The sequence below is a fragment of the Ipomoea triloba genome, chromosome 9, assembly GCF_003576645.1.
Source record: "Ipomoea triloba cultivar NCNSP0323 chromosome 9, ASM357664v1".
Lineage (NCBI taxonomy): Eukaryota > Viridiplantae > Streptophyta > Magnoliopsida > Solanales > Convolvulaceae > Ipomoea > Ipomoea triloba.
The window spans coordinates 6,416,832-6,438,872 of NC_044924.1; the positions used below are offsets into that span (position 1 = coordinate 6,416,832).

The 22,041-nt window shown below is 37.0% G+C and overlaps 5 protein-coding genes across 9 annotated transcripts in view; 4 read left to right on the forward strand and 1 right to left on the reverse strand.

Moving 5' to 3' along the window:
* The first annotated feature begins 2,579 nt into the window (after nt 1-2,579).
* Nucleotides 2,580-4,103, forward strand: LOC116029207 (nodulation-signaling pathway 2 protein-like). The gene has a single exon (XM_031271115.1). It carries the CDS (start codon nt 2,580-2,582, stop codon nt 4,101-4,103), a length of 1,524 nt encoding a protein of 507 aa, XP_031126975.1.
* Nucleotides 4,104-4,559: 456 nt separating this feature from the next.
* LOC116029131 (ubiquitin-activating enzyme E1 1-like) lies at nt 4,560-10,188 on the reverse strand. 3 transcript variants are annotated; one of them, XM_031271031.1, is made up of 7 exons: nt 10,047-10,188; nt 9,512-9,885; nt 8,739-8,956; nt 7,846-8,640; nt 6,324-7,192; nt 5,589-6,021; nt 4,560-5,346 (listed from the first exon to the last, which is right to left on the reverse strand). In XM_031271031.1, the coding sequence occupies exons 2-7, from the start codon at nt 9,870-9,872 to the stop codon at nt 4,750-4,752; spliced, it is 3,273 nt and encodes a 1,090-aa protein (XP_031126891.1). In that variant the 5' UTR covers nt 9,873-9,885; nt 10,047-10,188; the 3' UTR covers nt 4,560-4,749. The 3 variants fall into 3 exon arrangements, with proteins under 3 accessions (XP_031126891.1, XP_031126892.1, XP_031126890.1); XM_031271032.1 differs by having other exon boundaries at nt 9,512-9,880; nt 10,047-10,182; XM_031271030.1 differs by lacking the exon at nt 10,047-10,188 and having other exon boundaries at nt 9,512-9,970.
* Nucleotides 10,189-11,956: 1,768 nt separating this feature from the next.
* LOC116030720 (protein TIC 56, chloroplastic) lies at nt 11,957-16,109 on the forward strand. Its single transcript, XM_031273034.1, has 6 exons — nt 11,957-12,520; nt 12,935-13,145; nt 13,405-13,602; nt 13,938-14,220; nt 15,264-15,426; nt 15,684-16,109. Exons 1-6 carry the CDS (start codon nt 12,044-12,046, stop codon nt 15,882-15,884), a joined length of 1,533 nt encoding a protein of 510 aa, XP_031128894.1. The 5' UTR covers nt 11,957-12,043; the 3' UTR covers nt 15,885-16,109.
* A 736-nt stretch (nt 16,110-16,845) lies between these two features.
* LOC116030882 (uncharacterized PE-PGRS family protein PE_PGRS20-like) lies at nt 16,846-17,779 on the forward strand. Its single transcript, XM_031273240.1, has 2 exons — nt 16,846-17,437; nt 17,527-17,779. Exons 1-2 carry the CDS (start codon nt 16,861-16,863, stop codon nt 17,592-17,594), a joined length of 645 nt encoding a protein of 214 aa, XP_031129100.1. The 5' UTR covers nt 16,846-16,860; the 3' UTR covers nt 17,595-17,779.
* Nucleotides 17,780-19,084: 1,305 nt separating this feature from the next.
* LOC116030656 (pentatricopeptide repeat-containing protein At5g24830) overlaps nt 19,085-22,041 on the forward strand; it is a 6,153-nt gene continuing 3,196 nt past the window's right edge. The window contains exons 1-3 of one of the 3 annotated variants that reach the window (XM_031272969.1): nt 19,085-19,239; nt 19,348-19,512; nt 20,262-21,771. In XM_031272969.1, coding sequence (XP_031128829.1) covers nt 19,085-19,239; nt 19,348-19,512; nt 20,262-21,678 — 1,737 coding nt within the window. In that variant the 3' untranslated portion in view covers nt 21,679-21,771. The remainder of the gene's footprint in view (nt 19,240-19,347; nt 19,513-20,261; nt 21,772-22,041) is intronic. The other 2 variants (XM_031272968.1, XM_031272970.1) reach the window with 2 other exon arrangements.

The window sequence follows — 22,041 nt, forward strand, 5'->3', positions numbered from 1 at the left end:
ATAATAATTGTCTGCAAAGCATCGATCTTGGAATCGTCCATTAGAAGATGAAGGTGATATGATTAACAATGTGCAAAAAACAAACAATCTCTACATAAAATTAACACCTTATCTGATCTTATCTTAATAAGTTCAAAGTGCAGTCCCAATATAAAATATCTGGATGATGACCACAAGTTTAGACAGATATAAAGCTGTTATTTTCATGTGCACTAATCTATAAAAGCAGTTTAGACAGGCAAAATTGTACCTTTACTGCCCTTTGCTCAGTCAAATTAAAAGATACATATCACATCACAAATGCCATTATTTCTAGTTTCCTGCCCTTGTGGAAGTTCAAACTTCAAATTAGTCCAAAATTTTCAAAAGTAAAAAACATAATAACGACGTTTAGGCAGTATTAAAATAACAGCGCCAGAATTTGGCATTATGCATTTATATTTAGTTAAAAAGTATTTTTTGTCGGGATGACAAGAAAATTCACAGTCACTATCCGGGATATGAGCGGAGAAAACTGCATTAGGAAGACCGAAGACCATGTACAACGGGCTCGAATGAAAAAGTGTTGGTATAATTAAATTGAACTCGCTTCTAGATTGAGAATTATGTTTCACCCACTCCGTCACCCCTTTTGGACATAATAACTTAATTAAGGTGTATAGTTTAAAAAAAAAAAAAAAAACCCTCTAATAATGCATTTTGCGTTAAAAGTGCACCTTTTTTTTTAATAAACTAGTTTGCACTCAGGTATTTTTTTCAACTTGGATTAAAACTTGTTCCTATTCGTTTTCTCATATTCATTGCCGTGGATACTTCAAAAGAATCAAGTTTATATTCGTCCACCAACCATTTTGAATATGTAAATATAAAGAATTAGTTCATATTGGATAACATAGTTAACTTATCATTTAATTTTAACTCGTTTGACCATTATTAACTGTTTGACTTGGTTAAACAGTCAATATGAGTATTTGATCAATTTGTTTTTTGTAACTTTTTATTATTCTAAAGCGTTAAAATTCAAAAAAAAAAAATTGCTCTAAAGTCATTTTGCATATAATCAACTATCAGCTAACAGTTAACTTATTAAATATCTTTCTAAATGTACTTAGACTAAATTAAACTTGTTAGTTGATCCAACCTAATATAGTAATATGTATTCCTCAAAATGAATACTTATTAGCCAATTTTCTACCAAAGACCTTGTGATCTAGTGACATCTGGTGTTCCGGTTAACACTTTCACATGGATGATGGAAGTGGGTTCGAGCTTTAGTGGAGGCAATTGTTGTAACAGAGTTAGTAGTACTCAAAAAAAATTAGCCAATTTTCTAACAAAATCTCCTCAAATATTTTTTAAAAAACTTAGAGTTAGTAGTACTCAAAAAAAATTAGCCAATTTTCTAACAAAATCTCCTCAAATATTTTTTAAAAAACTTAGGTGATCCTAACTTTGCTGAACTAATTCTAAACCCACAGTATATCGTCCACTCCCTAGAACCACGGTAGAGGTAAAATCTTCTCAAATTTGAATATACTTGTTACTGCGAGTTCCTCAATTTTCAATTATTATTATTATTATTATGAAGACTTGACTCTTGAGTATGTAGTAAAGACATTCCCAATTCAAACTCTATTCTCCCTTATGTTGTTTTGTTATCTAAAAAGAAAAGGGAAAATATCTATCAAAAGTAGGACAAAAATTCAGGAAATTGAATTTGCAGTCAAATTGCCGTAACCTTATGCAACATTGATTCTTGACAGCAACTAAAATATCTAAAGCTTAAGATTAGGTTTTTCTAAGAAATTTGTTACGAAAAGAATCAGAAAGCAACGTTCATATATCTTAATTAAAGTATGTGTAATGTATTTCGTTTCAACTAAATGTTTAAACCAATAGCTGAGTGGTCTCACACATGTTTGATGGGGTCCATGTAATCCATCACCCCTAATACTAAATTAAAATGTGTTTCGTCTTAATTAAAAGTTTAAATTGATAGTCGAATTGCATATTTATATTTAGATATTCATGATCCTAGTCGAATAGTCGGTAAAGGAGCATAATGAGATAAACCATGCTATGTTGCCTATAGCTGACCGACTCAAATCAAGAAAGCCAATAAAGACAAACTTGAGACTTTATGATTACTAAGACAACTGTCTGACCAACTTAAGTTCAGATTGCCCTTATCCAACCACATTCTGTTCCTTAACAAATAAGACATGCGAGTTTTATTCACAACAATTTCTTATGTATGTTGAAGGTGATTGCCTTGAAAAGCATGGGTAATTTCCTATCTATTTAATGATATGACATACAATATAAAAGTGGATTTACATATTACATCCAAGAAAGCTCCAAGAAAGAAAGAGGGGAAGGCATGGAACTTCACCAGAATACAAAAATTCAATTGAACAGTGATTTGTCTACATTTCACTGGTTTAACCATCCCTTGAAATTCCTTTCAGTATATATATATAGAGAGAGGCTCAAAGGATGTAACTCACACCAATGAAAAAGAATTATCAGTAACAGATTTTTTCCTGTTCTTTCAGAGTATAAGCTTTTTTTGAAACAAAATGATGCAACCACAGCTTTTTCATCCTTCCTGGCTATCCTATGAAACCAATTACTCAAATTCTCCTTGTACTGGATCCTTAAGTTTTTATGAGGATGTTTTTGTAACAGACAACGGTTACGTTTCTCCAGTCATCACAGTAGACTCCTCGGGGCTAGATTCAACCTTATTCCATGATGATTTTCCTGAATTTGCATATCTCCCTCCACTCCTGGAGGGTGATGTTTCCGTGGATGATATTGAGGATGTTTGCAGGTGGTTAAACAATGAGGAGAGTGAAGAGGGAACTAATAATACCTCTTCGGAGCTGACAAAGGATGTTTTGATCCCCGATTTCTCAGTCGTGTCTGCTGAGGATTATTCCATGGCGGTTTTACCAGGAAATGGGGTGGAAATGGATGATAGCCATTGGTGCCTTCTTCACTTGCTAGCAGCTTATGCAGAGGCCATGGGAGACATGCAGAGGGAGCTAGCAAAGGAGATCGCGGGATGCATAAGGCGAAAAGCAAATGCTTTAGGAGAAACGCTTGAGCGGGTTGCATACAACGTTGTCCAGACCTCGGAGGATCAAGGAGGCAGTTATCTGAGGCGCGAAGCAATCAAGAACTACGAGACAGCATTCAAAGTGTTGTACCAGGTTCTGCCACACGGGAGATTTGCACACTTTTCTGCTAATTCTGCTATCCTTGAAGCCATACCGGATGGTGCAGAAGCAGTTCGTATAATAGACTTTGACATGGGAGATGGAGTCCAGTGGCCCTCCCTGATTGAATCCATGGCTCAGACAAGAAGGGCTCTGAGACTCACATCTGTGAGAAGGGAAGAGGAGTCTACCAGTCACCACTGGAGATTTGAGCAGACAAAGAGAAGGCTTTATGACCACGCGAAGCCATTGGGCATAAAACTGCAGATTGAGGAAATGAGCATTGAGGAATTAGTCAACGAAGCGAAAAGAGCAAAGAAAACAGGCAAAAGGAGAGATTGGTTAGCCTTCAACTGCATGTTCAGGCTCCCACACATGACAAACAGGCAACAAAGAAGTCAAGCCATTCAGTTTCTAGAGATAGCTAAGGAAGTGTCACCCTATTCTGCAATCCAATCTGGGATTGTGGTTTTTGCTGATGGAGAATCAGGGTGTTGGAGCAGTTCATTTTCAGATTACAGTTCTTTCTTTAACAGGCAGTTAGTACACTACAAATCCCTGTTTGAGTCAATGGAATGGCACTTCCCGGTTAATCTCACCGAAGCAAGGATTGCAGTAGAGAGTCTTTTCTTAGCACCACATGCCTGCTCTGATTCTTGGTTTCATGACTGGCAAGAAAACAAGATGAAGGCAATTTCCGATCTCCGGGCAGAGATGGGGTTGCAGGGCCGGAAGCTAAGCATAGAAAACATTTTACAGGCTAAAGAAATGGTGAATGAAAGAGAGAGTCCATACAGAGTCAGGATTGAAGAAGCGAATCAGCATGAGATGATCTTGGAATGGAGAGAAACACCATTGGTGAGAGTTTCAACCTGGATGTAAAAGACAAGAACCTCAAGAAATAGGAAGAAAGTAGATAAGAACACGGCAAATTATTGTCTCCATTTATTTCTTCAAGGCGTTAAATTGTTACGTACATTAGTCTTGTACATTTGTCTCCATTTTTTAGTACTATCGACTCTGTTACAATATAGCATTTGTCCATATATACCTTCTCAACTTATTGAAGCACAAAAAGTCAATGCCTCCACTGGGATTCGAACCTGTAAAGTGTTAGTGTAATACAATAAATACATATCACTATATCATATGTCTAAAACATTTGATGGATTTTTTTTTCATTTTTAAGAAACGTTCTCAAAATGTTCATTTTGAGAGTTTATGTACATGAAAACCACACCATGAAATCCAATTTTGAGCCATTCAATGGATGGGCCAAGATAAGTGAAAAAAGCAATGCAATATTTCTAGTTGAAGGAAGAAATATCACAACCAAAGTAAAATATGAAAACAAACATAAAACTAAGCATTAATAATAAAGCTAACCGTTGATCGTGCTTGCATGCACAGAATGTCTAAATGTCTACTTAGACGAAAAAGACAGGAGTCTAAATTGCAATATCAAATATTACATCAATAATCTAAATAATTTCTACCAAATTCCCCCCAACAAGTCGGAACGAACTGTCTACCTGAAGTATATAGAAATCTGAGGTATATCAACATCATTATCATCATCGTCCTCACAAGCCACCACAACGTCAAAATGACGACGATATGGAGGGAATTCTGCCTTGGCAACATCCCTGGCCAAATCCATCATCTTACGATCTATGCGTTCCTTGTGCCTAGGGAACATGCTATTGTAAAGTAAGCAGCTCCCGTAAGAGATGCTATAGGCATTTAGACCTTTATCTTGGAGCCACTTGATGAGCTCTTTCAGTGTTGGATTATCCCTCAAAATCCACCTGTCCCACACAGTCCAGCTAATGTCTTGATGTTTGATCACTTTGGGTGGTACTGGCTCAGCGATTGAAAACAAGGGGAGTGCCAAATTTGCAAATGTGTTGCGGTAATCCTCCACCTTGTGTTGTCCATCCAGAGCCTTGTATAGCTCTAAGCAAACAAGACCTGTTGCCATAGCAGTTGAAGTAGCAATCGCGGGAATAATCCTCCCAGCAATGAATTTGGCTTTCGGTTTGTCAACCTCAGGGATGCTGTAATTTCTTGCTCTCATGTTGGCAAGTCCAGCAATCAAGTCCATATGATAGTTGGTATCATCATCCTGCACATTCACATAAATTAGGGAAAACTGACTAGAAAGACCATGATGCCAAGGAACTGAAAACAAACATTATCACTCAATTTGTTTCTTTCCTTAAAAACAAGCAGATGATGCCAAATGTTGTAAAAAGCAAAATGCCAATTAATTGCACATGGTTCTAATTCTTCTCCCCCCCCCCCCTCCCCTCCTTCCTTTTCCTTTGAGGGTATGGTACATAAAGACTAAAGAGATGATGGAAGTACCTTCTCAAACTGAATAGGGTTCATCTTATAGCCTGCAGGCAATTTCTCTCTGCACAATTCCAGATTCCTGACCAACTCGTTGATCACTGCAGCATCATCTATGGATGATATTGAAATACTAGTTGCTTTCTCATCTGTCTCAATCTTGACATCCTTTTTCGGCTCGAAATCAGGGACTATCACTCTGTCAATGGCATCAGCCAACTTCTGCTCAGACTTGATCCAATCTGGGATGGGTATACCAAATGTTACAGCTCGCAATATGGATGCTGCCATAACAAAATTAAGGTGACTAGAGTCATTGGTGGAGAACTGAAGTGGTCTTGGAAAGCGCTTTGGTGCAGACCAAAATGGAGCACCACTGCTAGTCATGGCATCCTCTGGAAAAGTGAATGCCAATTGCTTCACACGGTTCACAAAGTAGTCTTCGAACCTGTTATTATAAAATTCAAATTATGAGAAACTTAAGATAGGAAAACAAGCACACAAAAATGGAGGGGGTAACCCCAGCCAAGATGGCAAGAGATCCACACTTGTAACCACAAGGTCACGAGTTCGAATCCTTGCCCCCTTGGTTTGAGCCGGTCAACTATGGATAACCTAGGTTGGTTTACTTGTGGTCCTTTGTCTGCTAAGGTCACAAGGCGGGGTTTACTCACACCCAAAAAGGTTGTGAGGTTTCCCTCGTCATCCAAAAAATAAGCACACAAAATTGGAAAGTTGTGTTTAATTTACTTTAAACGAGCCCAGGCTATGCAGTCTTGGAATGTATCGCATCTCTCCTTCTCAAGGCATTCAAGAACACGTTCTAAGGTATCCCTGGACTGTGCATCACCAGCACTTTTCATTCCAGATGTGTATTCAATTGGATTAGTCAAATAAGCATTTACTTCAGTTGGGGTTTTCTCAAGTAAACCCTCAAATTCAGATCTTGCCCATGTCAAACAGTGATCAATGTTGTGTGGGAAGGAATGCACAGTGCACATTGGTGCTTGTTTTTCAGGAGGATCCCTTGAAGCACCATAATTCTCAGTTAGGTGAGGTATTACCATCTGAGTGTTACACTTGGCACCTAGAGTTCCTGACTCCAGTAATGGTTTCTGAAAATACAAGCACCTTTGGTCAATGTAAAGCCTGGCATTAACATTATCTAGAGCATTGATGACAACATTCAAATTTTCCCAGAATGTATCATCAAACACATTTTCAGTATCAGGGCTTGCACGGTTTTGGAGAGCTTCAATATGTAGAAGAGGATTAATCAATGAAGCGGCTGAGGCAGCAACTGTAGATTTAGCCTGTCCAATATTCCAATCACGGAAAAGGAATTGTCTGCTAAGATTGCTCTTTTCAATGACATCATCATCGGTGATAGTTAGCTTTCCCTTCTCCCCACAAGAAACCCCCATCAGAGCTATATTCTTTAAGAACTCGCACCCAAGAGCACCAGATCCAACAACAAAAACCTTTGCATCCTCCAGTTTCTTCTGTAATTTAGATCCAAACACAGAGATTTGAGCATCATAGCGACTATTCAAGGGCTTTAAGTCGCTGGTATCCAGGGGCTCAGCTGGAAGAGACTCCAGAGAATCGAAATAGAAAAACTGCAGCCATAAAAAGTAACTGATTAGTCCACACTAATAAAACATACATGACCAAAGGACTTCAAATAGTTGAAGCTTAACACAGTAATGCATAATCCCTGTTAGGTGAACAGTAGATGTGTCACTAGGTCAAGTGTACAATAATAGTATCTACAGCTCAAACCACAAGTCCACAAGTACCAAAAATTAGCTGAACAACAACGGAAAAGCAACTTACACATTACACCCAGTCAGAAGATAATAATAAAGATCAAATGTACTATTAATGTTTTTTTTTTCAAATTGGCAATACCAATGGAATTTTATAATCAACACGTAGTTATGTAAGGATAATTTGTAGTTCAAGTGATTAAAATCAAAGGATAATGCTACAAATACACTTGACGCTGAACCAATAAAGGTGATAGTGAAGTTGTAATTAAGCAGGATTCTGCAAGCTGGATGCCAATAATAAAATACAGCTGCAAAATCACAAGTTCACAACCACCAACCCGATGCAATAAAGCACATCACTATTGAATAACTTACATATTTCTGTTGTCTTTAATAAACACTAGTTAAAGAGTCAAATATTCATGCTCAGAAAAGATGGCTAAAGTTGCCTTCAACTCACAAAATGAGCAAATCCAAGCAAAAAGAATTGACTAACGAACCTGAAAGAGTGGGTGGAACTTCCCAGAGCAAGCCTTTACAACTTCTTGTCCAACAAGACCGCCAAACATAGCAGCCATTGGGTTTAGCACAGCCCTAGCACCAAATGCAAAACTTCGGAGAAGTTTATGGTCAACCTCTTCAAGTTTAGCATCAGCCAAACTATTGTTAAGTTCAGTAAACAGCTGTATAAGTTTCTGAGCATCTTCTTCTGATCCAGAAATAGGAAACCGTCCTAACTCCAAAATAAACTTATCCAACGCTTGAAACGCTAAGTGCAGTACTGGTGGTCGTTCAAATTTTGAGAAGTCACTGAGAAGAAAATCACCAGGATCCTTAAGTGCTTCTCGCAGCGGCTTGAATTTCAAGACTTTAGGTTCCTTTACCTGTGTGACAATACCACCTCCCTCATATGCGGTATACTTTGTGGTATCTTCTTCAATCGTAAATGAATAAGGCCTTGCATTTTTTATTTTCCTTGGCTTTCCATCATTCAATTCTGTCATTCCTCGGACTTCAGAAAAGACAATAAGATCTCCATCCTGAAACTCAAGCCTTTCATCATCAACGCACGCAACAAGAGCAGGATTGTCATTGCTAATAGATGCAATAATGCCTGTACGTGGATCCTCGCCATCAACATCAAGAACTGTGAATTCAGGGCCAAAGTCACAAAATACACTACCAAAAAGGCCACATACTTCAGTTTTGATAAAGGCAATTGGAGGCTGGTGATTATGACAGTAATCGTCAAATTCCATTGCCTTCTCTAAGCGGATATCAGTAAATACAGCTGCCTGCATCCCAAACATCAAACATGAAAGGTTGTGTTATTTTGTATAGTGTACATGAGATGCATACTAAATTAGTATAGTTAACCAAGGAGGACACTTGCCTGAAAATCAGAGAGTTGTTCCTTACTCAACTCATTTGTTAGGGTAGAAATAATCACAGAATTGTTTAGTTCTTGCAATTTCTGAACAGAAGCAAGAGCCCTGTTCTTCCCCACATCATCCTCAGAGAAAACAAAATTGCTAGACAGAGCCCACAGCTCCACATTTCCTTCATCGTGTAAAGTAACAGATTTGACACCAGCAAGAATGAGGTTCTTCGCTGCCAATAACAATTATAATAAAATGATGCTCTTAGTTGCATGTGTCAATTCAAAAATAGTCAGATATATAAAATGATGCTCTCTGCTGCCAAGTAAATACAATGCAACTACATAGAACAAAGAAGAAATAAACATTACACTGAATAAAGGTATTATAACAAATACACAACCCTAGATTCACTTCATGAATGTATATGCATCATTTTAAAGGCTGTAAATACATCCGTGCAACAATCAGTGCACACCTAGGTGGCCAGGTGCCTTTTAATGAAGGAATGTGTGTATAAATATTGCAGTACTTGCTGTTTGAATTACATTGAAACTAGATAAAATGAGATTATCAAAGTTCCAGTGTGAGCTCAATCATCACAATATACAGATCGGGATCATACAAACATCTAAACAAAACAACAAACCAAATTTTAAAAAATAAAAATAAAAAATGATGCACAGCATTTAAAAGTGAGCTACCTGCATACCTCAACAATTCAGACACAAAATCCAAAGAAATGGGGAAAAAAATCAAAATAAAAAGGAAAACTATCATTCCATACCGATCTCAACTCCAAGGCCTTTCATTCCAGAGATAAGAACATTAGAGCCGAACAACCGGCGCATGGTCTCACGGCCATACACAGCGAGCTGCCGGCTGTGCAGATCCTCATCGATGTCGGGGGAATTACGCGAGCCGTCAATCGGCGATTTACCATTCTCAGTCCGACGGCCGTTACTAGCAGCATCATTTCCGTTCACCTCCACGCCTCCCATCTCGACACTCGATTCCTCTCCGCCGCCGCCGATATGACAATCGGATTTGAGTCGTTTGTTCAGGGAATAAGGAGTAGAGGAAGAAGAACCTTCTAGTTCTGAAGCGGCGGCGTCCCCTCCAACTGCTGACCTCTTCAACGGAAGCATAAAGCGGTCTGAACTGATTGATTCGTCAATAGCCATGTTAAAATCTTCAAATTATTATAAAAATAAAACTTGAGCAATTAAGCAGCAGAAAAACTCAGGTCCGAATCCAGATATATGTACGAATGAGGAGAAAGGGTAAAGTAAATAAATATAAACGAATGAAAGGATACGTACCAAAAAAGACAATGAAGGACTGAAGGAAGCTCAAGGAAGGAATGTGGGGATGCCTGAGATTATTAATAGGGTTTCCTTCATCACCTTTCGGAGCTTATTAATCAAGGAAATGAGTGTCCGTTTGTGTTTAGGTGCCTGTCTCCTTTGATTTCTGGCTGCAAATGTCACTGCAAATGATATTTAATATTTTGACTGTTAACAAATTCTAATTAGATGCATTGCTATTTTATTATTTTTTTTGAATAAAAAAGATGCATTGCTATTTAATTTGTATAAATTTGATTTTGTTGTTCAACTTTTTTGTTAACTATTGACATAATTTTTCCTTTCGAAATGACACTTCCGGCAATAATTGGACGGTAAGACCAAATATGATACAAATTAAATAGTTATACACTTCAGTATAAATTTTAATAATTAATGACTAAATGTGATTCATGTATAATACGGAGTAGTCAAATTACAAAAAATGAAATGTATTCAATTATTTAATTATAATTTTTAATTAAATAATTAGAATCGTTAAAATTTACTTTTTTCACTTAAGCAACCCTACAGCCTCGTGAATCGTGATATAACTCTACCACACAAGCTAGCTCATCAAAAGTGTAAATTTTTTAAAGAAAAATGTAATACTTTCACATTTTGATTTGCAGAATTATATTTTCCTACAAAATATTACATTTTTTTTCTTATAAGTAAGCATTTGCCAACATTACTTATAAATGAAAATGTAATACTTTATCAAAATGTAAAAGTATTACAGTTTCCATAAAAAATATTACATTTTTTTATAAGTATTGTAACAAACACTTTATTACTAATTAGTATTACATTTTCAATATAAATATTACATTTTTTATTGGCCTAATTCAACATGGCACACGAATAATGATTCGAGACCGGCTCACACATGTGCAACCCAACCAGTTTACTGGTTATTCACTTATTTGACAATTTATGTTAAAAAGAAAAAGAATTTAAATTTAGTCGATACAAAAATTGTTATATTGTGTGCTTGTGTAGTGATAAAAGATAGTGGCTTTCGTAGGAATGTATAACATTGCCTTTTTTTTTTTTTTTAAATATAACATATTACATTATAGTATCTGTTCATCTATACATATAACATTGCCCTTTAAAATATTATAAAAATATAAACTATTAATTATTATTTTTATAACTAGATAATAAATTTTAAATAAATTGTTATTTTGAAACGGTCTCCACATATTTTGCTTTACGACTAAAATAAGCTTATGTTGCATGAAACATAATGCAACATAAGCAACTTTAAATATTATGTTAGGTCATATTTAATACGTGGAAAGAAATGATTTTTTTGTCCGAAAGAAAATAAATCGGAAAACATGTTTAGATAGAAAATGAGAATTATAATGTTATTTACCCACACTTCTATAAATCAATGTCTGAATGTCTCAACTACTGAATATGATTTTATGATCACCCATTTAAAATGATAACAAATGTATTATCACATTATATAATAATTAGTTCACTTTTAATAAAATACTAAAATAAAATACTAAATAATACGGAGTATAATCATGTGCTGCCACATCATGAGAAAAAATTAGAAACGTCACTCTATTTAATGTCAAAAGGTTGAAAAATATGATAATTTTTGTATTTTACAAATAAATACCACCTTCAAATTTGTACGTGTCTAACAGTTCCACTAATGATACCGTCATTCCAAACGCCTGTTTTGAACCTGGGTCCACATTGCATGTTGGACCCGGATCCATAGCATAATTTGGCATAATTTCCGGATCTCGCAATATTGGGCCATTAAGTCCAAATTTGTAAATTGGATTGGGCCGTTAGCTAATCCGTAAGAGTGACAAAAATACGGAGTACAAAGATTATCCCAAAGCATCAGTCTCCCTGATCTCTACCTGACTGCAGTCGCAGCTAGTCCGCCATTGTCAAATCTCCCTCGCTCCATAGCTCGGAAACCACTAGAACCCGAAACAATGGCATCGGTCAACTTCAATCCTTTCAGTGATAACTGGTTCAGTAAACCTCCAAACCCTATTAAATTCGTCGATGTGCATACATTTTTCGAGTCTTTAAACCCCTTTAAACCCCAAGCTAAGAATCCTCCCTTTGCCGCCATTTCACTCCCATTTTCTCGAAAACCGAAGAAGGAAAGACCTCCTGGAATGTATCGCCGGATGCTTGACCAGTTCTACTGGGAGTGCGAGACGCTGCCGGACCACCGGCACACGCCGAAAGTGGAGAAGATACTGAGCGAGGATTCGATTTTTGAGACGAAGGAGAACCTGACCCGAGAGGAGATTGAGGAGAACGAGAGGTGGTTCTCAGAATTCAAGGAAAGCCCGGTTGTGCAGTTTTTGGCCCGCTCTGAAGAGATTGCAGATAAGATTAATGAGACTGCTCTTCGAGAGAATTCGGCTCCTTACCAGAGAGAAGACAGAAAATTGTGGAAGGTATTAACTTGCTCTAATTGAAAGTCCCCACCCAGATTCCATATGGATTTTCTATTTCATTTTTGAATTTCAAAGTTTATTTATTTGCGTATATAGTCAGATAAATGCGGTGATTATATATTTAGGGCAGTAAAATGAGCACTGAAATGAAGTACATTTCCATATAAAAATTTAATTCCCAACTCTGATGGAATGTAAATGAGTTTCAGGTAGAAATTATTATCTCTGTTATTGTTCTGATTTTGCAGCAAGAAATTGTAAAAGCAGATTAAGTATATAGTTTAGCTTTTAAGTTGAACTTCATATTTTCCATTACCTGCAGAGACTATTTGATAGAATTTACTGTATTTGTTCTACTTTCTGTATAGTAATTTTAAAATATTCTGATAAAGCTTGCTATGTTCGCTCCTGAAGGCAGTTCCTAATGTGATCGGATTGGATGGGAGGCCAATGCCGAGGAAGTCCATAAAGACGAAAGAGGAGTCAGATGATAAATTCTGGGATTTTGCAAGGCAATTCTTTTTTGGGCTCTGGGGGTTCCGACAAAGGCCATATCCACCTGGAAGGCCCATTGATGCTGCACAGGCTATTGGGTATAAGAAGCTTGAAAAGCGGTATTACGATTGTATGTTCTCTGCATTAAATTTTAAGTAGTTTGTTTTTAGCAGTTTGATTGTTATAACTGTGTCATTGCATTGTATTTTGACCTTCTGCCATGATTTTTAGTCTTTTCTTGCCATTTTATTTATTAGCTCTCATGCCCATTAATGATATCCTGAGAATCTGTGCAAGGCTTCTCATAGATGGAGCAGTCACTTTTCAATTTTCTTGTTTATCTCCGATTAGTTTTCATTCAGTTGAGCTTTATTGTTACTTTTGCCCAGTTATAATGAAGACTGGTGGATGGTTTTACAAGGATAGATTGGGTCGTTCAAGGGGTCCCATGGAATTAGTACAGCTTAGGACTGCTTGGACTGGTGGAATCATTGACAGGCATACTTTCATTTGGGGCGAGGACATGGATGAATGGGCACCTATATCCATGGTTTATGGCTTGGAATGTGCTATTGCCACCTGGGACGGTTTGTTTTCACCTACTTGTGTCTTCTACAATTTCTTCGGCTATTGATCTCATTTATGAATTAGGTTACAGAGCAGATAAAAGTTACATGATGTTTTTCCATGGGAAGAAATACCATAATCACATAGGATTCTCTCAAATATAATATTCTTTTTAAATAACAATCTCATGGTAATTTAAGAATACGATGCATATATAACACTTTGGATGTTCAACCTACTATTTTACAGATTTCGATGATGTGTATGCTTGTATCCCAATTCATATATTTTTCTGTGGCATGTAATGTACATTTCTGCAAGCTTATTGATTGGGTTGAATGTGCTTGATTTCCAGTCAGACTATATGCTGCTGCTACAACCTTATTCCACAAAGTCCAGAAGGGCATAGCTCCTTGGGCTCCTCTCAAGGGGCAAGAGGAAAAGACCTATAATCAGCTCCAAAAAGAAGCTTATGAGAGCAAGAGGCGTGACTTGGCTGTTCTGGAAGCGAATGGCGGTGTGTGGCCTGGCGTAAGAACTCCAAGTCATGCCCTGTTTCTCTGGGCCAGTGGATCTGAGCTGACATCAATTTTGGATGAGGATCACATGCCTAACAAATACATTCCAAAAGATCTCAGGTGCGTAATATCCCTTCATCGTGCATTGATAACAACTGAACACATTCTTAATTCCAAACTAGTTGAAGCATGCCTTACTCAATTCTGTTTAAACGCTAAGGCCTTGTTTGGTTATCAGCGGTTAGCATTTAGCGGTAGCAGATTGTGTTAGCGGTTATCAAATAGCGGATTGTATTAGCGGGTTTGACCAGTGGATTGTATTAGCGGTTTGTAAAAAGATGTTTGGTAAAATTAGCTGTTTAGATTAGCGGTTGACATGTAAAATGACCAAAAGGGTATATATATATATATATATATATATATATATATAAAATAACAATAATAATAATAATAATACATAATACATAATAATAATGTTAATAAATTAAAAAAAAAAAAAACAAAAAAAGGGGGGAGCCGCTGCGGCTCCCCTTTTCTAATTTGTTTCCCTCACTTATCCCACATCGGTGGGATAAGTGAGGAAGGGAGCCTTGAGGCTCCTATAGAAGGAGCCTCAAGGCTCCGTTTCTTTCCAGTTGTTTGCCCAGCGGCCCAACGGCTGCTGGGCAAACCAAAAGTTAAAATTTTTTTTTTTTAAAATTAATATAAGGGCATTTTGGGGCCAAAACGCCATTGCAAAATGCTGCTACTAGCAGCGTTTTGCAACTTGGCGGTTTGGAGCAGATCCGCTGCTCCAAACCGCCATTAACCAGACAACTTTTCAGCACGCTGAAAAATGGCGGATCCGCCAATAACCAAACAAGGCCTAAATATGCCCAATCTTTTATGTTGCAAATGTTTTATAATAACTTTAAGCGGAGTATATTTCAGTCTAGTACTTCATTTCTTCTTTTACTACCATGTACTCCAAATCCTGCTTGGCTGAGAACAATATACCACTTTTTTCTATGGTTATGCCCCACCCCATGCCCGTGCGGTAAGACCATGTTATCTTCCGGTTTGTGAATGTTACTACTGCATTTTGCTCATTGTTTCTGTTAGAATATCCTGTTTCATAATTGCATCAGCTACCGTGTTTACTAAGCATAGCCTTTCTGGTACAGGATTCAATTGGCTAAGATAATCCCTGGGTTACGGCCATGGGAGGTTCTGAGTGTTGAACAAGCAATGGATCAATTAACATTTGGACGTGATTGGTATCGTGAACCTCTTGGTTCATACACGACAGGCCCTCCTTACATTTATGATTGGAATAGGGATGTCTGGGTACGCATTCCCCACCAAACACTTATGCTTTTCTTATTTCTGCATTAATTTTAACATACAGATCCACATGTTGGCATGGGAATCTAAAATATGTCAACAATCATTTAATGAATTTTGTTCTTAGTATCTAACCTTTCATGAAAGAAGGTTCAAAAAGAAACTAAAGTACCATTTAAATGGCGCTTCTTGTAACTGATATTTGAGTCACGCCCTAAGTCAGTTTCACGTGGTCATGCAATTCTTCTTTCCACCTGCAGGCCTTGATGGGTCACTACAATGACTTCTGGCAAAAAATGCGTAGTATACTAATGCGTGGCATCCCCGGTTTTGGAGCTGTGTTGGATATAATTGCAGTTTATAACGACGCCAGATTGAAGAGGAGAATGAAGATCAAGGAAGCGAAGAAGGATGCCGAGCTGGAAATTAAGTACCTTGGTCATCGTCGTGGTGAAAAGTGATCAGCGATGTTTGATTGGATCGGCTTGCAGACAGTAAAATACTAGAAAAGATTGTTGCCCAGATTTTGCTGTGGCAAAAGCATTCATTAGCTTGCTGCTTCTCGATGACTATAAACTCGCTGCAGCATATATATGATTTCTGATACTGACAATTATCTAAAGGGGTTTCACTTGTGTCATTTTTGGCCGTCTATTGACAACCTAAAACCTTTGATTTTTACGGCATTCCTTGGAACGGCTTTTTTTATTTTTTTATTTTTTTTATTTTTTTTATTTTTTAGCCCCACAAAAAGTGAAATCCCTTGCTCGAATTTGATAGGATTGTGAATGGGTAACTCACAACTAAAGTGTCCATTTTGATAGGATTGTGAATGGGTAACTCACAACTAAAGTGTCCATTAGGTAGGGAAATCAATGTCTCACACTGATTCATTCCAAATGAACTTTGTTGTTAATTGTTATCAAGATTCGATCATGTGTCCTTACCTATTAAGATACAACTAACTGATTTATGTGTTAGGGCTTATTGTTTTCTTTTTGTAGATGTATAAATAAATGAAGAATTAGATTTTGTTTAGAAAGAAATGGTTTAAAATGATATTTTTTTTATTATTCTGATAAAAGTTAATGTATTATTTGCATGGAATATAAATAATTGTACAGAATAGTACTAAATATAATTCAAAAAATATAGGATCACTTGATATTATAAATTTATTATTATTATTATTATTATTATGCAATAAATTTTTATTTTTAAATTTTTTTGTTGGTACAGCACCGACTTTAGCAAATTGAGATAGGAGGGGGTGGGATGTGTCAGGAAATGTCACGTGTCCGGTGTCCTGACATAGAAAAGGTAAGACAGGGACATGAAAATACGTGACGAAAATGTATATATATATTGACGGAGTACGCGGTTGCATTTTCTATATATGTAATCACCCAGAAGCCAGAAGAAAGAAGAGAAACTAAGATGGAAGACGGAGTGGAAGCCATTGAAGACTTGGTTAAAAACAGAGAGGATATGAGTGCAGATGAAGAAACGGAAGAACAAATTGAACAAGGCAGCGATGGAGAAGAAGAAGAAGGCAAGTCTAGTGGGGTTGTAAAAAGCTTGATTTCTGCCTTGGTTTCGGGAGGGAGAGAGGGAGAAGAAGGGGAGGGGAAAAGCGAAGACGGCAGAGCTTCCGATCCTACAGATGATGCAAGCGGCGGCGGTGACGGAGGCGGAGGAGGAGGAATCATCAACAGTTTTATTTCAAACATCTTCTACCAGAGTGAAGGGGGAGATGGAGAGAGTGCCGAGAATGGCGGAGAAAATGAGCAAGTCAAGGATGCTGAAGAAGGTGAGGGAGGCGGAGGAGGAATCATCAATAGTTTGATTTCCAATATTTTCCACCAAAGTGATGAAGCCGGAGATGGTGGGGAGAGAGCCGAGAATGGCGGAGAAAATGAGCAAGTGAAGAGCGCTGAAGAAGGCGGCGGCGGCAGCAGCAGCAGCAGCAGCGTTCTGGATAATATTGTTTCTCACTTGCCAAAGCCTCTCTCAGGTATAAATGGGCGTACGTACGTGATTTCTGATTTGCGTGTGAGTAATTGTGTTTTTTTGCTGATTTTGGTTGTTACTGTATTTGAACAGATGGTATGGCGCCGGTGACGACGACGGAAGAGGCGTCTATATTGATCCATTCCATTGTGCATGACTAATGGAGATGGGATTATCAATTATGGTCTTCAAATGTTTGTATTTTACCAACATTGAATGAACATATTTTGTAAATTATATTTAGATGCAAATTAGGTACGATAATGGTTATGAATTTTAATTTACTGGTCACTTGAAATTATGTACTATAAGTTTATAAGATTGATGTCTCATATTTTCTTTAAAAGAAAAACAATTATAATTTGCTATATCATTAAAGTAAATGAGAGATGAATGCAGAGGATTAAGGGACTCAAATTTTATTCGAATTATACTCTTTGTGTAGTAAGCAGATATTTTCATTTTGTGAAAGAGTTGTCTACATTTAAGATTTATGAAAGAATGCAAAATTTTGAAGTACAAGTAATATTTTTCATGATAATTACTCCTAAACAATAATATGATTTTGATTCTTACTGCTGTAACAAGAGCGTGGACCAATTGATTACTAATCCTTGGTATAGAAACTAAAGAACAAGAAACAATCGAATCTAATAATATTAAACAATAATAATAAAAAAAAAAGCTAAGCCAAAGTGTTACGGTGATATAGTGATCTTGCAATCAACACTTAAACAAAAATCTGTTAGACTATACCCCAACATTCCTAGCTCCCTTTGCTTTCAATTAACCTAGATGGTGTCTCCTTGCAAGTCATGACTTCCGCTAACAAAGGCTAGCGGGCACACAACAATAGTCCATTCGACACTACTATCCGTCCATCCCCGTCAAGCAAGCAGAAGCCAAAATTGGCATTATTCTCGCCCACGGATACTGGCGCATCAATTACAAAGTTCTTTTCATATAAAATTAATAGTCAAGAGATCAATTTTGATCAAATTAAAAATCAAAAATAAAAAAAATTGATAAAATTTAATAGTGCAAGTACCATACAGGAAATTAACTCTATACTAAAATGAATATTAAATATTAATGTCTGTAGTGGTAAATGCATAATGTTTGATTTTCAACTAGTTGACGTTTGACCAAAGAAGAAAAGTGATGAATGGGCTGGATCACCAGAATTATTGGTCTTGTTTCAGCCCATTCACTCATCACAAGGTCCAATCATTTTTTTTAATTTTTATTATATTGGGCACATAGATCCAATCCAAGTTGATTTAGCGTAGGAAACCCTTTCGGCCTGCCACGGAACAGCAGGGGAGTTCAGATTCAGGGAGCTTCAGTTCAGTGATTGCTCGAAAGCTTGTCTGCGGCGGAGGACAAGAAAGACCGATAGAGCAAGACGAAGCTCCGTAGATTGGTTCCGATCCTCAATCACAATGGTTAGCTCCTCTCACATTTCAGCTTCCATTTTTATCTGCAACATTCGAGCGAGTTCTTCTATGAATCAGAATTGCCAAAAGTTAATTGTTGTTTTGAAATGACAGAAATGTTTTGGAAAATATGCATGTCGATGTTGGTGTATTTTCATGCATGCCGACTGATGGATGCATTATCTCGTTTGAAATCTGAGTTCAAATTTTGCTTGATGAATTTACAGATGTTAGTAGCTTCAGAATCTCATTTTCTTCTCCGGATATTGAATGGTAGCTTCCAAGTCCTAGACTCTATCAGATACCAAATTGATATTCTTTTTGCTGATTTTTTCTGCTCCAATCCCAGCTCAAAATTAATCAATACAAGGTATGTGGTTGTGTTACTAACTGACACTAAGGATCAAGATGTGTCTCAAATGTATTTAAGGTGCATTTTATATTTCATTTCTGTGTGATACTTTAAATTAATGTTTAGAAAAGATGGCATTATGCGAAGTGCAATTTGCTGTGAACTAAGAACAGAAGATTGGCCATCCGAGAGGAATGAGTTGCCTCCAAATCAGGGTGAAGACACAGGTGCGGTCTTCAATGTATTGGATTCAATGTTGAAGGACATGTTGGACCGATTAAAGACTATGAGGTTAGTGGTATATATAAATGGAAACAGCAGTATCACTATTATATATGCTGTAAAAACTTTCACTTAGAAATTGTGGAAGAACCTGAATTCTCACTGTTATCACCCTATATTTTCTGTCCTTTCAAGAAGAATGTGAAAGTTCTGCATGCAATAAGGATAAAACCCCCAATTATTTTGCTGAGAAATTGGGTCTAATTGTGCCTGTATATGTTTCATCCACCTTCACAAAGTTGACTTGTTATTTGCCTATAGTAGTTATTGAAGTGGCTTCAAAGCCTTTGCAATTGTTAGAAGCATCTAAGTTTGTACTTGAAGAGTATTCTTAAAACACTTTGTCTAGTTGCTTTTGAGGCTCTATCTTGTCGTTCACTGTGAGATAACAATTCAAATTAGCTTATAGGAGATGTCTCATCTTTTTCTTTGTTTAGTAGGTTACATCTATTTTTCTGTTAAAACATTACATTGGATAAAAATTTTCATTGAAGTCATTTGTTATTGATTTAATATTTTTGTTATATGTGTTTTATTTCCTTAAATTTAAAGGTTTGCTCCTTGTATTAGATTCTTTTTCAACCTCACTTGCATTCCTTCATAATGACTAAACATGGAGCTAGAGTTTTAGAGTGTGCTCATGCTTAGTAACTTATGATAACATATCTTGTATGTTTGAAATTTTTGAAATAAAGTTCATGCTTCTATTTCGAAGCCCCTAACTAGCTCTCAATTTTAAATTCATGAGTTTGATGCAGGGAAAGAAAATCATGGACCTGCATTGGCTTTGATAGCATATCAAAGTCAAAGTTGCGTAATGATGAACACATCATCAGAGCATTGTGCAAGGAAGGTAAACTGGGGCCTGCTTTGTCTCTATGGAGCAAGATGATACATAAATTTGTCAGTCCTGATATATTTACGTACAACTATCTTATTAACGGACTAAGCAAAGCTGGTGATTTGGAGAAGGCAGAGTGGCTTGTCAAAGAGATGCTATACAGGGGCCCTACTCCTAGTTGTGCTACATATAATACCTTAATTAAAGGTTATTGCCGTAATAATAATGTGGATAGAGCTCTAGATATTTTTTCAACAATGTCTAACCATGGTATTACCCCGGACAGAGTTTCTTGTAATATACTTGTTGATGCACTTTGCAAGAAGGGTCTCGTTGAGGATGCGAAGAAACTTCTAGAGGCAATAATAGGTGATAAGCATGATGAGGAAAAGCCAAATTTAATTACATCAACTATAATTATGGATGGTTACTTTAAAAATGGGGCTAGTGTTCAGGCTCTTGCCTTATGGGAGAAGTTAAGGAGTGTCCAAATTGATGGAATTGCCTATAATGTTATTATCCATGGATTCTGTTTGAGCCAAGACACAGTCATGGTATATAATTGTATGTGTAAAATGCTGAAGACTGGTATTACACCTGATGTTTTTTCTTACAATACATTTATTGGTTTACTTTGTAAGGAAGGAAAAATGGATGAAGCTTGTTATATGTTTAATGTCATGACAAGAATGGGTGTTTGTCCTGACAGAATCACTTACAAAATGATTATTCAAGGCCTATGTATGAATGGAGAGGTTGGTAAAGCCAATGACTTTCTTTGTTGTATGCTAGAGAATTCAATCATCCCTGAACCTCTCATATGGAATGTTGTGATTCATGGCTATGGGAGGTATGGAAGTGTAAGAAGTGCTGAATACATTAGAAGCAAGATGGTTGCATTTTGTGTTCCGCCTAATGTATATACTTACAATGCACTGATTTATGCAAAGATAAATGATGGAAATTTCATTGAAGCTCACTCTTTGAAAAAGGAGATGCTCTTACATGGACTTCTCCCTGATCTGGTCACTTTTAATCTGTTGATTGGTGCAGCGTGTAGTGTTGGCAATATACATTCTGCACTCCACCTATATGGGGAAATGTTGAGAATGGGCTGTGAACCAGATATAATTACTTTTACTGAATTGCTTAAGTGCTGTTGTATATTAGGTAAAATGAAAGAGGCTGAATGGCTCTTTGGCGTGATAAGGAGGTCTGGACTGAGAGTAGATCATGTTCCATTTCTAGTACTGATGAAAAGATATTGGGGAATGAGGGAGATTGACAAAGCATTTGACCTTTATCAAGAATGGTTAATAACAAAGGATGGATGATTGCTTTTATCACAAAAGCTTGTTGCTGTGAAGTTGGTGATAGACGGAATAAAAAGGATGAATGCCCCAAAACAATGGATGCTGCACAAGTAGGTGGTCCTTCTGTCTGTAGATTGAATAACCTTCCCTTTGTGTTATATATTTAATTCATAGCTTCACTATTCTTTGCTTCTTTCCACATGTGCATGTGCATGCATTTGCATCAAAGATGTCCATTCATGATGCTAATCTCTAGTCCTTGTTCATGTTCTATATGCTGATTCCTGAAACCAAAGCCTTGAAGAGCAGAGCCTAATAAATTCTGAAAGGCTCAGTTTGACAATGCCTTTTTTTTGGTGTGTGTGTGTGGGGGGGGGGGGGGGT

Bases quoted from the DNA above. Each gene is read 5' to 3' on its own strand.
- LOC116029131 (XM_031271030.1), bottom strand. From the start codon at position 9,908: ATGGCTATTGACGAATCAATCAGTTCAGACCGCTTTATGCTTCCGTTG. The intron at 8,957-9,511 runs GTATGGAATGAT...TGTTATTGGCAG, and splicing joins AGGCCTTGGAGTTGAGATCG to CGAAGAACCTCATTCTTGCT. The intron at 8,641-8,738 runs GCAAGTGTCCTC...TTTGGGATGCAG, and splicing joins AACAACTCTCTGATTTTCAG to GCAGCTGTATTTACTGATAT.
- LOC116030882 (XM_031273240.1), top strand. From the start codon at position 16,861: ATGGAAGACGGAGTGGAAGCCATTGAAGACTTGGTTAAAAACAGAGAG. The intron at 17,438-17,526 runs GTATAAATGGGC...GTATTTGAACAG, and splicing joins CTTGCCAAAGCCTCTCTCAG to ATGGTATGGCGCCGGTGACG.
- LOC116030720 (XM_031273034.1), top strand. From the start codon at position 12,044: ATGGCATCGGTCAACTTCAATCCTTTCAGTGATAACTGGTTCAGTAAA. The intron at 13,146-13,404 runs GTATGTTCTCTG...ACTTTTGCCCAG, and splicing joins TGAAAAGCGGTATTACGATT to TTATAATGAAGACTGGTGGA. The intron at 14,221-15,263 runs GTGCGTAATATC...TTTCTGGTACAG, and splicing joins TACATTCCAAAAGATCTCAG to GATTCAATTGGCTAAGATAA.
- LOC116029207 (XM_031271115.1), top strand. From the start codon at position 2,580: ATGATGCAACCACAGCTTTTTCATCCTTCCTGGCTATCCTATGAAACC.